This window comes from Actinia tenebrosa, unplaced genomic scaffold (genome assembly GCF_029948245.1).
Source record: "Actinia tenebrosa isolate PJP-AT-01 unplaced genomic scaffold, QUT_ActTen_1.0 PGA_scaffold10__47_contigs__length_13832649, whole genome shotgun sequence".
NCBI lineage: Eukaryota > Metazoa > Cnidaria > Anthozoa > Actiniaria > Actiniidae > Actinia > Actinia tenebrosa.
The window spans coordinates 12,961,794-12,974,502 of NW_028292570.1; the positions used below are offsets into that span (position 1 = coordinate 12,961,794).

General features: G+C 43.6%; 2 protein-coding genes and 1 pseudogene across 2 annotated transcripts in view; 1 reads left to right on the top strand and 2 right to left on the bottom strand.

Moving 5' to 3' along the window:
• LOC116288032 (astacin-like metalloprotease toxin 2) overlaps window positions 1-12,709 on the bottom strand; it is a 32,712-nt gene that overhangs the window by 9,988 nt on the left and 10,015 nt on the right. The gene's annotated exons all lie outside the window — the stretch shown is intronic.
• LOC148913109 (uncharacterized) lies at window positions 1,105-4,553 on the top strand (annotated as a pseudogene).
• On the bottom strand, window positions 4,759-6,025 carry LOC148913110 (uncharacterized). Its single transcript, XM_089027042.1, has 2 exons — window positions 5,540-6,025; window positions 4,759-5,245 (listed from the first exon to the last, which is right to left on the bottom strand). Exons 1-2 carry the CDS (start codon window positions 5,749-5,751, stop codon window positions 4,828-4,830), a joined length of 630 nt encoding a protein of 209 aa, XP_088883168.1. The 5' UTR covers window positions 5,752-6,025; the 3' UTR covers window positions 4,759-4,827.

Below are 12,709 nucleotides of genomic sequence, written 5' to 3' on the forward strand. Positions count from 1 at the left end.
CTTTACCATGATAGCCCCGCCAACGGCAGCGGTCATCTTAGCAAAGTTAGCGAAGCTCTTGCTTGGGTCTTCAGTAAAGTCTTCTTTGAGCACTTTCTTACCTACCCAACCAATACCCGCAACGATGGAAGTAATAATGGCTGCCTCTTCAACAGTTTTCATTAACGCGGTTGACATTATATTACAAAGCGAGAAGGTTATTACTCCATTTCAGGGATTTTGCTTTTTCTCACGGGCGGCTCCGCAGGTGCGTAATGTGCTGGTTCCAATTTTACTTTTGGCTTCGTAGCCCGCCATTGTAAGTAAAGGCTGCCTGCTGCTATAGCGACCCCTAACGCGCCGATGACGTACCCAGGATTAATAAAGGATTCCTCTTCTTTTTCCTCCACTTTTTCTTCTTTCTTTGCTTTGTTCTTCCTGTTCATCTCCGCGAGCTTCTTTCCGGCAGCGACTCTGCCTGGAGATTTAGCCTTGGTAATCTTGGTAATCTTCTACGGGTGGTTGTTCTTCGGTGCCACTCATCTTATATTAAGGGACTTGAAGGACTTGACAAGTAACTTGATGACGACTTGACAATGACTTACGGACGACTTAATAATGACTTGACAACGACTTAACTAAGTACTTGAGGACGACTTGACAACGACTTGACAATGACTTGACTAAGTACTTGAGGCGACTTGATCAGGTACCTCAGCAAGTGCCGCCTGGAAGACCTTTTCGACTTCTCTATCCTTCTTAAAGTCCTTCCAAGAGGCACCAAAGGTGCCCGCAAGTTCCTTCAAGTCGACATGCTGAGCTACGTGCAAAGCCGCAGAGGCAACTGCCATTAACTTACCGCACTTCAAAGACAACCACCCGCAGGTTATTTTAAGTTCTTGGGATATGACATAGTCCTCGCTTATGTCCTTCCGCAGTTGCTCCACGTCGTCTATGGGCAGCGCAAGTCCAAGCAATTTAGTCGCAAGTCGGATAGCGGAGTCTGCTACGGCGTCCGTGGTCTTACTTGCAAGGGCGGCCTCGTACCTCTTATGGAACTTCTTAAAGGGCAACTTACCCCCCAAAATGAACCATTTTTAAGAGAAAGTACATCAATTGAGAAACACAAAAATTTAATTTTTAGAGGGGATAGAGCATCCGTGTTCCTAAAAAAATAATTTCAAAACATCGCATATATCGCTCTGGTGGCCGCCATCTTTGAGCCCGCGATAAATTACCGCATTCAGGTGTGACGTCACAACGTCAACGTGTGTTTGGATATGTAGAGTTTTTCTGTAAGCATGAGAGTTTGAAGTGGCTTTTTCGACAAAATGGTTAATTGTTGCGTGCCTGAATGCACTAACTATTCGACAAAAACAAAAGATGTTAGCTATCACAAGATTCCTAAATATTTACAAATTCAGAAAGCTTGGATTTCTCGTCTAAGACGAGCAAATCTGCCGCCATTGAAGAATTGCTATGTATGTAGCGAGCACTTCGAGGATGGTTGCTTCGAATCCGACCTTATGGAGCAACTAACAGGCGAAAAAAGAAAAAGGAGGTTAAAGGCTGATGCAATTCCAAGTATTTTTAACTTTTCAACCATCCCTAGTAAAAGAAGAGCTACGACAGAAAACCGTATAAGACTACAACGACAAAAAGAGGTAGGTGATTTGTAGTTTGTGTTCGCACGTGCACTGCTAGATTGTCAGTGTAATATGTAAGTCTTATATATATATTAGAGCTATTTCGTGACTGGTCTGTGACTGTGCTCAGACCAAACCAATGCATTAAATTCTTAATACTAAGTTTACCGCTGCGGGTTTAGTTATGATGAATTGCGGATGAATAAGTTATACGCTCTTTCATATGGAGTCAATGAAAGTCCTATAAACAATTAAAGCTTGAGTGTCGTCTCAACTATCGGAATCAATGAGAACCCCAGTAACTGCCATTCATTGTTATTTGTATTTGTTCTATAAATGATTATGTTTACTTCTTTTTCCCCATAAGACATTGGATAACCTACTGACTCCAACTACACATGCACTTGATGAAATGGTTGAAGAATCTGATATGGAGGTTTCCTTCGATGAAACACCTTCCAACAAAAGGGACTTTGGAGTCCAGTGCTGTCTGGATGAAAAGCTTTCAATACGAAAAAGCACCTCAACCCAAACAGAAAATGTGGATGTTAGTGTTGAGACTTCTGATGCCTGCATTCAAGTAGAAGGAAATTCAACATTTGAGCAATTGAACAGTATCCTGCATGACCATCCATACAGCTATACTGCTCCCTCTGTACCCATGAGTGTGTCACCACAAAAGTCTTGCAAGAATGATGTATCACCACAGAAATCTGCAAAGTCCTGTGGGTCTTTTCCTTTGTCAGATGAAGAAGTGAATCTTTTTTCAAGTGATGAAGAGGATGAATACATTATCTCATCACAAGAAACAAATTCTTCAACAGACAAAGAGTCTGAACCTGAGTATCACTTTGACACCTACATCAAAGAGCCAAAGTATTTGGTATTTGCAGCATGCCTAGGTGAACTGTTCAGGTTTTGTATCAACTGTGGTTCCATCGTAACTGACACCAACATTACCTGCACAGGAAGCATGGTAACGGTTAAAACCATATGTATGAAAGGTTACAACTGCTTGTGGAATTCCCAGCCTCTCATCAATCGTGCACCGGTAGGAAACCTTCTAATCTGCTCATCTATTTTGTTCACTGGTAACACTTTTACAAGAATCCAAAACTTTGCCTCATGTCTTGGGTTACGATTTATCAGTGAAAAAGTTTTTTACCAAAATCAGAATAGGTATCTATTTCCTGTAATAAATGATACCTGGGAAAGAGAAAGAAGAGCCGTTTTACAAGAACTGTCAAGTAAGCCTCTTGTATACTTGAATGGGGATGGACGGTGTGACAGCCCTGGCCATAATGCCAAGTATGGTACATACACATTTATGGACAATGACTCAGGGAAGATAGTTTCCTTCTCTGTGGTTCAGGTCACAGAAACAACATCTTCAAATGCTATGGAGAAAGAAGGTTTCATTAGGAGTCTTGGTAGTCTTGAGGATGAGGACGATATTAACATCAAGAGGATAACTACTGACAGACATACCTCAATCACTAGCACCATGGAAAAAGATTACAGCCACATCAAACACCAATATGACGTATGGCATTTGTCAAAATCTGTTGTGAAGAAACTCAACAAGAAGGCCAAGTTGAAAAAAAGTGCTGACCTTTCACATTGGATCCAGTCGGTCTCAAACCATCTGTGGTGGTGTGCAGCAACATGCAATGGTAGTGTGCAGCTGTTGAGAGAGAAGTGGGTCTCTATCTTGCATCATGTGACAAACAAGCATTCTTGGAGAGATGCAGAGATCTTCAAAAAATGTGACCATCTTCGACTAACCCGGAGAGAAGCTCGTAAAAAGTGCTGGCTAAAACCAGGATCTGCAGCTCATGTAGCCCTTGAAGAAGTGGTCCTTCAACCAAAACTGCTGAAGGACTTGGCAAAGCTCACTGACTTCTGTCACACAGGTGGGCTTGAAGTATACCACTCCATGATCCTGAAGTACTGCCCAAAGAGAGAGCACTTCTCCTACAAGGGTATGGTTGCTAGAACACAACTGGCAGCCATTGACAACAACCACAACACAGGAAGGAACCAAGCTGTGATTCAAAAGCCGGGGACGAGGATGGGAGAGGCAAGATACCGCCCATGTTTCCCAAAAATGCACAAGCGTTGGGTAGTTAAGCCTGTGTTGGAAAAGAAAAGTTATTCTTTCCTTCCTGAGCTTCAAAAGAAAGTGCTGGGATTGTGTGATGGCTCAGAAGTTGACCTCCAGGAAATTGAAGAAGTAGACCTACCAGCAAACATTGCAAGTTTGCCTGCACCGGATAAACAGGAATTGATTCAGAAACACCGGTCCAGGTTTTCAAGATAATCTAAATTAGAATTAGCCTTTGTGTACCTGCAGGTCATATGACCCTCCACTGTTTGGTCCTTCTTCCCCTCCCTCAAGTCCCAATCCCCCTCTGCTTTGCAGGCTATCTTTGGACAGTCGTGTAAAATACTGGTAAAAGATATCCCTTAATGAAAAAAGCTCCCAGATATGGAAAGGTACACGACAGACCCAAGTATAAATGCTATATACAAAATATGTAATTTTTAAAAATGACAAGGGGACCTGATGAAACGGGCAGATAAGTATGCAGTACCTTTTAGATGTTCAAATGAAAATTTTATTAAAATATTATTTCCATTTAGGTAAGAATTGACTGTAAAAAAGAGGTCTTTTCTTTACCTATCTACACTACCTTATATATGGGAGTCTCCCCCAGTATGAATATATTAAAGAAAAATATCCAATTGAATGGTGACATTTGCTTCAGCATATTTAACTTTTTTGCTGCCAGGACTCGTATAACTGCAAATTTTGCTTGGTTGGCTAGTGATCGTGTTCACTAGTGCTTTGTACACTAGGTTCACTATTCAGCTGGGTATTTTGTTTAGTGTGTTTTTAATAATAAAATATGTAAAACATTCAAAAAATGTTTGTTCCAACAAAAAGCTTTTTATATAAAAAAGAAATTTATATAACACACCTTTCCGTGTACTGCATCCTAAATGAATACATGATTCTTATGCATATTGGTCTCAGCTTTTTCTAGTCTATGTTTTTGTTTTCAATTATCTTGCAATTAAATATGCCAAAAAATTGCAATTCCAGGAATTTTTCCTGATAGAAAAAACTCCACTCTGTATAGTAACTGAAGTAAGGAATAAATAAAATGTATATATTCACTCCATGCAACATTATATCAAGCTAATCATCTGCATAATGAAAACCCTCAAACTGAAAGTCCTCCTCTACTCCAGGAGGAGGGGAGTGTGCTCTGATGCACATGACAGCACAAGAGGGCAGAACAACCCGAACTTCCTTTCCAAGAACTCCCCAGCACCATCTTGCTAGTTGTCTATATGCAATGTGTCTGTACTGCTTCTGCTCTGGGCCTTCATAAGCATCTCTGTATTGCTGTTTGTACTGAGCCCATGCGGTTCGAAGAACATACTTATTGCCACAAACAGGTAAGAATCCAGGATGTTGAGTAATGCATGGTGGTGGTTCATCAGCATCTCCATCTTCAACAACAGACTGGCATGTTGCAACTACTTTTTGGATTTCTTGGCAACAAATGCATTCAGCTATCGTACCCATAATTTGGCAGCTACCACAGGTACACCTATTAACAAATAAAACAATCCTTAGTATTTTTGAACACTATCAATGATTGTCCCAAGTGAGAGTATATACACAAATTGTGACACAACTATATCCCTGAATCTGTGTCCTACAGTATATAACTTATTGACAACCAAGCGATGTTTAATTGTGACAGTTGGTTTTGCTTTTGGTTGCAAAGGTCGTGAGGCAGATTAAAATGCATAAATATACAGTGCAAGAAAGTGGTAAACACGACTGTAAAAAATGGATACGTAGTTGAGTTTTATCGTGATAAGAAAGAAGTAAAACTTACCAATCTGAATTTGTTAGTCGATTGTTCTCTTGTTCATCGTCTTCAATAATGTCACTGTCAGATCCTTCTCTGAACTCTTCATCTGAGGAGATTTCTATTTCTGGTTCGAACTGATATGGCCGTAAAACAAACTCGTCCGTTTCTAAAAATTCTTGAGCAAAATCGTCTCTCGAGCTGTCCGAGTCTTCGGAAAAAGAATTAGACTCTGACATGCCTTTAATTGAATGACCAGGCCGTATTTCGTTCGTAAAATATTGAGTAAAACGTCTCAGAAACAGGGGAAGAAGTCAACCAAACGCTCGTAAACAACTTGACGCCGTGAACTCTTATGACGTTGTGACGTCATTACCTGTTTTTCTGAGCCCGCGATAAAAGTGCAAGATGGCGGCCACCAGAGCGATATATGCGATGTTTTGAAATTATTTTTTTAGGAACACGGATGCTCTATCCCCTCTAAAAATTGAATTTTTGTGTTTCTCATTTGATGTACTTTCTCTTAAAAATGGGTCATTTTGGGGGGTAAGTTGCCCTTTAACTTCCTCTTCTGACAACTTATTAACCTGCTCATGGGTAAGTTCCTTGCCTATCATTTCTTTGCACTTCCCAGAAGACACCAGGATGTTAAGTTGTTCCTTGAGGTTACTTTCATCTAACTGCGTGGGGACTTCATCTATCAACTGCTCAATGTCCATATATGTTAATGGAATACGGAAACCTCAAAGAGAAGATCATCTTGGAATGTTGGTGCGTCTTTAAATGCCGCATGTATTCATGCAACTGTTCCTTGGATATCTCACCGCCGTAGTCGCTTAAGATGGTTTCCAGGTCAGACTTGCTCGGCGTATAAAATACGACAAGTGAACCTATGTTTTCCCTAAAAGGCTTAGAGACGCTGGTAAGCTGCTGCGAGAGCAACCAAACGCTAATATTGTCGTGTCTACCGCTGAAGGCGAGTTTAACGAGCTCGGAAGTGCGCCTTTTTACGTCGTCCCCGCAGGCGATGTCATCCAATATGAGGAGTGTCTGTGTATCCTTAGGGAATTGCTTATGCCAAAACTTAAGGTGGCTGGATAACTCGTTAGGGTCTAAGATATCTACGAAGAAGTCGTCATCGTTCACTCCTATGCCCGTCCAGGTGCGGTTATTCACGTAGGTGGGGCAGAGCAGCACGATGTAGTCGAAGCGGTATCTAAAGGGTCCTAATAGCTGCTCTACCACGAACTGGGTCTTTCCGCAGCCGGTGGGTCCTACTATCAGAGCGTTACAAGGCATGTGATTTGGGTTCATTTATATCCCTTCTTTCGAAGGGAACTTGTTCCCTGATATATATGGAGCCAGTGGAAGCAGTGCAAAGAATTGTCGCCGACGCAAAAGATAAAAGAGACACCATAGAAATGCAAAGGGAGGAGATAGACCGGTTAAAAGAGCGCGTGCAGGAGTTGTACGATGAAATGTGCGGTCTGAAGCGCGCGGAAAGGTTTGGCGCGCTGGTGACGATGGCGACGTGGGCTAAGGAGTCCGTTAAGGACTTCATGCGATATCCCCTGTAGAATGTTGACGTTTAGGTTAAATCTTTGTTAAGTATATGCTATTTAAAAAGTGTCTTAGAATGTTGACAATAAGGTTAAATCTTTGTTAAGGATGTGCTATTTAAAAAGTGTCTTAGAATGTTAACAATAAGGTTAAATCTTTGTTAAGTATATATGGAAAGCCCGTAATGGTTAGTAGGTGGCTTAAAATAGTAAAATAGGGTTTGCGCAAAGAGTCTCAAATCCCTTTTTTTTTTGTTTTATTATTATTATTATTATTAAGAATAATTAAGGATATTTAATAATAATAAATAAAAATAAGAACCCCTTTGAAGGGCACGTCTTAACAAAGATTTAACCTAAACGTCAACATTCTGAGACACTCTTTGAAATAGTTTCCAGGTATCCTTAACAAAGATTTAACCTAAACGTCAACATTCTGAGACACTTTTGAAATAGTTTCTGGCCGTTAAGGATTTCATGCGGTATCCCATATAAGGGTTATTAAATCCTTATTATATATGGAGTGTGAGCGGTGTAACAAGGAGTTCAGCAGCAAGCAAATGTTAAAATACCACCTGGAAAAGAAGGTATGCGCTAAGAAGGCACGCGAAAGGCGTTGTAAGGAGTGTAATCGCCTCTTTAGCAGCGCGCAGATGTTGGATTACCACGTTGATAACCGCGTTTGTCTAAAGAATGTATGTGAGCGCTGCGAGGAGGACAAGAACGATGAATGGCACCGACATCGGTGCCGCGGTAATTACGACCTGCTGAGCGTGGCTTGCGAGGAGCACGGCGACGTTGCCGCACGATGTTGCCCAAAGGAAACCCAAAGGAAGTTAACGCGCCGGAAGAAGGAAATTGACCAGCGCTTTACGGAGTTTGACTGCGTCGAAGGCGTAAGGTGGGAAAACAGGGAATATTGGGAGGCAACTTGTGAGCGCTGCGGCTGTCAAAGAAGTGACCAACATATTTGGCAGTGCCTCTACGACGGTCAAGGCGGCTTTAAAGAGTACTTAGATCGCTTTGATGCTTGGCATGCCGGCAATGAGGCGGCAAGGAAAGCCCGTAAGGATTAGTAGGCGGCTTAAGATAGTAAAGTAGGGTTTGTGCAAAGAGTCTCAAATCCCATTCTTATTTTTATTTATTATTATTAAGGATAATGAATAATAAATAAAAATAAAGACCCCTTTTAAGGGCGCTTGCATAATCTAATAATAATAAATAAAGATAAGAACCCCTTTTAAAGGTATATGCTAGCCTACGCAGCCGCCTTCTTAGGAGGATTCCTAATTACCCTTTCAATATATGGACTGTATTACTTGCGAACTACCTGCCGACTGCATTACCCCTCGTAAGCCGCCGATACCCAAGCCGCGTAAAAAATACACCTGCCTTCATTGCGACAGGGTATTCCCCGAAGGATCCTTTGTGGGGCATTGGTGCTCCGCGGATCCTAAAGCGCAGCGGACTTTAGCAGACGCGCTTAACTACAAAGAGGAGATGGAGTGACTCTTCTTTCAATGTCAAACTTCCATCGGCCATTTACCTTACCATAGCTGCGTAAGTGGGTGAATTCCTCGCCCTGAATTACGTACCGCACGCAATCCGGCGCCCAAAGGGAATATTCCTTGCCTTCTAAGTCTTTGAGGACTAACCGTAAACGGTCGATGTCTTCGAAGACGACGTAATTTTTTATTTCGTATGCTTTACCGCAAATCAGGTCACGCCAGTGTATTTGGTTGACGATCATTATATCTATGAAATATTCTTAAATGCGTTGCCCTTGTCTCCGTAGTCTTGAAGCGTTTGCAGCACCACCGACAGGGAATACGGATGCCTTCCGCGTAGTTGCTAAGGGCATGACAGATGACGTCATAATCGTTGCTAACCATGGTCAGGTAACCATTCGCATCATACTGCGAAATTATCTTGCGTTGGTCTGCGGAGAGTATGCCATTTCCTTTCGGCGTCTTTAATTCGATGCAAAGCCCTTCATACCTTAAATGCGCGTTCAGTATTAAGAGGTCGGGTTGACCCCTTTGATAACCCTTCTGCCAGCATTTTATGCGTTTGCTGTCAGAATCCTGCAATTCCCCTAAGCCGGGCGCTATGAGCATCTGTGGGTAGAAGCGGCGTATGTAGTCCACGACTTTCTTATGCAGGTCAAACTCATTTTCCATTTTGAAGACTAACTTGTTAGGACTATCGAACCGCCTTTCTATTTCATACTTACCTGTCTTTCTTAATGCGGGAAGAACGTCCTCGAGGACCCAATCCTGGAATGTCTCTGCCGTTGGCATCTTAGAGCTAAATATTAGTTGATACAACCCAGATTCGGTTACGTACAGGGAATTAGGCTGTGAATACGAGGGGAGGCGATTCACCTCCACTCTAAGTTCGCTAAGCTTTACCTTATACTTTTCACGAACATGCACCTTAATCGCATCTTTTGGGCGCTCATAGCCCAACGCAGACGCCACCTCCTTTGCCTTAAAGTACAGTTCGTTGCCTTGCACTATGCATTGCAGTTTGGTGTCGTTATTTTCGAATACGCGTAACATGGTATATTAGGCAAATATTTTAATAAGCAACGCTCTTTAGCTGATTCATTTCCACGCTCAGTTGCGCGTCAGACACGACGAAGACGTAGCAGTTTATTTTGTCGCCGTCGCTCGCACTGGCGTTCTTGGTGCGCTTGATCTCCAATGTTATGCCATCCTGCGTATTTACCAACCGCAAGCCCTGACCATGTAGGTCTTCGTCGTTAATGGTGCGCATGTCAATCCATAACGCATATTTATCCTTAAAGAATTCCTCAGGGCTAATTTGGTCGCCAAACTTACGCTTTGCCTCTCTGTACACGTCTGCGGGCTTTATTCCCTGGGAGTATACCTTGTTTGGGACCCCGTTTATGTTTACCCCGACGTTAGTAATGTTGGGGTTGAAGAAAGCCTCGGAGTCACGCTTACCGGCCTCGTAGGGCTTAGCAAACACCAGCATTAACCCCGTGAGACTTCTTCGGGGGAGGTTAATACTTTGGTTGATAACCTCATCCGTCTTATCCAAGAAGCTGAACGTCTTATACATCACTACGTGGTCGTAAAGGAATGCCTTTCCGGAGCTGTATTCCATGCCAGCGCTACGGGCCAGCTCTTCGCTGTACACAGTCTCATACTGCAGCTCTAAGTTGGTAATAGAGTATGGGGTTGTTGTGGTAAGTGCAGTGCTTAGCCCACCAATGATGTTATTAGCATCTGCTAAAGTTACTTCAAACTGTAGCTCGGATAACTGTCTTGGGTAATACGCGCCGTGATTCGTGATTACTTCAAAGTCCAGTGGTATGACATACTTGCTACCATAGGCTGTCTTTATTCGCTTTGCGTCTGCCACTGCGGTTTCTCCGCTGCCGTCAGTAGGTTGCGTTTTCGTAGGTGTGCGGACCTTACGTAGAATGACACTACCAATTCCTTGTTCTATCCTTTGCGCGCGGTCAAATGCTGTCAACCATAAGTCTTTGTACGTGGTATACAGATCGTACCTATTTAAGTCCAGCAAGGATTCCCCGGCGAACTTTACGCGCATCTTAGAAACAATGTTGCGACCCACGTTGTTAACGATAATCCTTTCATCTGTGGGGCTTGACTGCACCGCTAGGTCGAAACCTCAAGCGCCAAGGGTACCAGGTAACCTAGACTAGGTTATCCGTTAGGCGGGGTACGCCTACGTACAAGGTTTCCCCTGGCTTAGCGCTGGATGGCGTGAATGTGACCCGGTGAAAGGTGCGTTCTGCTTTCAGTCCGCCAACCTGCTTAGGTAATACGTTGGGATTTAACTTTGAGCTTATCATATATAATGGAAGTAGAAGGAACGGATTTCGATCCCCTTACCGAAGAAGGTCAAGTCGATATTAACGACGATGAATTCGACGCATGGACTCAAGGCGCGGATACCGACCCCCTAGTTTACGACGCAGCCCTAGAAAACAAGTATGGTAGTAGATGGAAAAGCGCCAAGTCCACCTTAAGACGCATGTGGCAATCGAGGAACCGCGGCAGCCCCACCCCTGAGTACTTGGAACTTCAAAACGTGGAGCAGCCGGAGGCAGCTGCGCGGGAAACCGTAGAGTGGGCAAATCAAGAGCTGGAGCAGCGTTATCCCCACCTTGACACTGACGGCGTAAGGCTCACAGAACACGGAAATAAAGTCCTCATAAGCGTTAGAGACTTGAGGTATCCCGACAAAGAGCGCTGGACGAAACCACAGCTCCTTTTCGACGAAAATGGCTCAGTCAAGGTTAACGTGGCAAGATTAAGGGGCTTCCAAGTGGCTACCCGGAGCGCTTTAGAGCGGCTGGAGACCTTAAATGAAAGGGTCGCGCTAGAAAAACGCGCTATCGAACTGCAAAAAACGTTAAAAGAAAGGGAGGAAGAATACGCAAAGCAAACTCAGCTAATTGTCGATGCTGAAAAAAAGTTCGGTAACGAAAGAATGGTAGAAATGAGAAACCAGTTGGATAAAGCCCTGCGGGAAAGGGATAAAGCGCAAAGGGACCTGGAGGAGGCTAAAGGCTCAGGCGCCTCAGCGGAAGCGCTGCGGGAAACGTTGGAAGAAAGGGAGGAAGAATACATGAAGCAAAACCAACGACTCGCCGACGCACATAGGAGGGAAGTCGAATTTAAGAATCAAGAAATAAGCGAGCTGGTAGACCAAAGAACCCGAATTCGGCGTGAAAGAAATCAGGCTCAAAGGGCTCTTAACCTCGCCCTGCAAGAGTTAGACTTAATTAGAGACGATACCGAAAACCTACAAACCACCATAGCTGGCTCTTTGGTGGAAAGGCGGCGGTTAATGGCTGAAATCAATACTAAGGAGGAACAAATCCGGCAAAGAAATCAGGCCATCGAAGACCTGGAGGGGCAAATAGATCGGCAGCAAGAAGTAATCGAGGACCAAACTCGTACCGAGGAAGAAAGGGAAGCAGCTCAAAAGGAAGTAGAAACACTTGAAATACGCCTTGCGGAATTACAGGCGCAAAAAGAAAACCTGGAAAAAGAGCTGGGGCTTACCACCAAGGAAAAGGTAAAAAGAGCCCTCTTGAAGTATGGCATTCCGCTGGCATTCGCGGTCGCTATTTCAAGCGTAGTAGGAGTCATCCTTAACGCACTTAAGGCTACGGGCGCGGGCGTAAAGAAATTAGGCAATGGGCTGACGGACTTGGGAAAAAAGATGGCAGCCGGTCTTCCTGGGCTGCTGGGTTCGGTTGTTTCCTTGGCACTTAGGGCCGGCGGCGAACTGTTGAAGTTCGTGGGGAATAACATCTGGATATTAGTCGTAGCTATTGGAGTGGTACTCCTGAAGAAGATGAAGGCTTAATCTTATCCTCGTGTATTACTGGTGGCTTATCGTCGTCAGGCATCCGAGGCGTCCTCGACTGGGGATAAGTAAAGATAGTATTCGCACCGCCTTGATAATTTGGCAGTAGGGGTATGGCAGTCATGGTGCTAATGGTCTTATGATTCCAAACAGCATCCGGCAAGCCACGATTTTGCGTTATGGCATTAAATACGACAAAGCCTTTACTATTGGGATTACCTGGGAAGTTATCGCTGGGGCGAACTTGAAGCTTTGCATATTGACA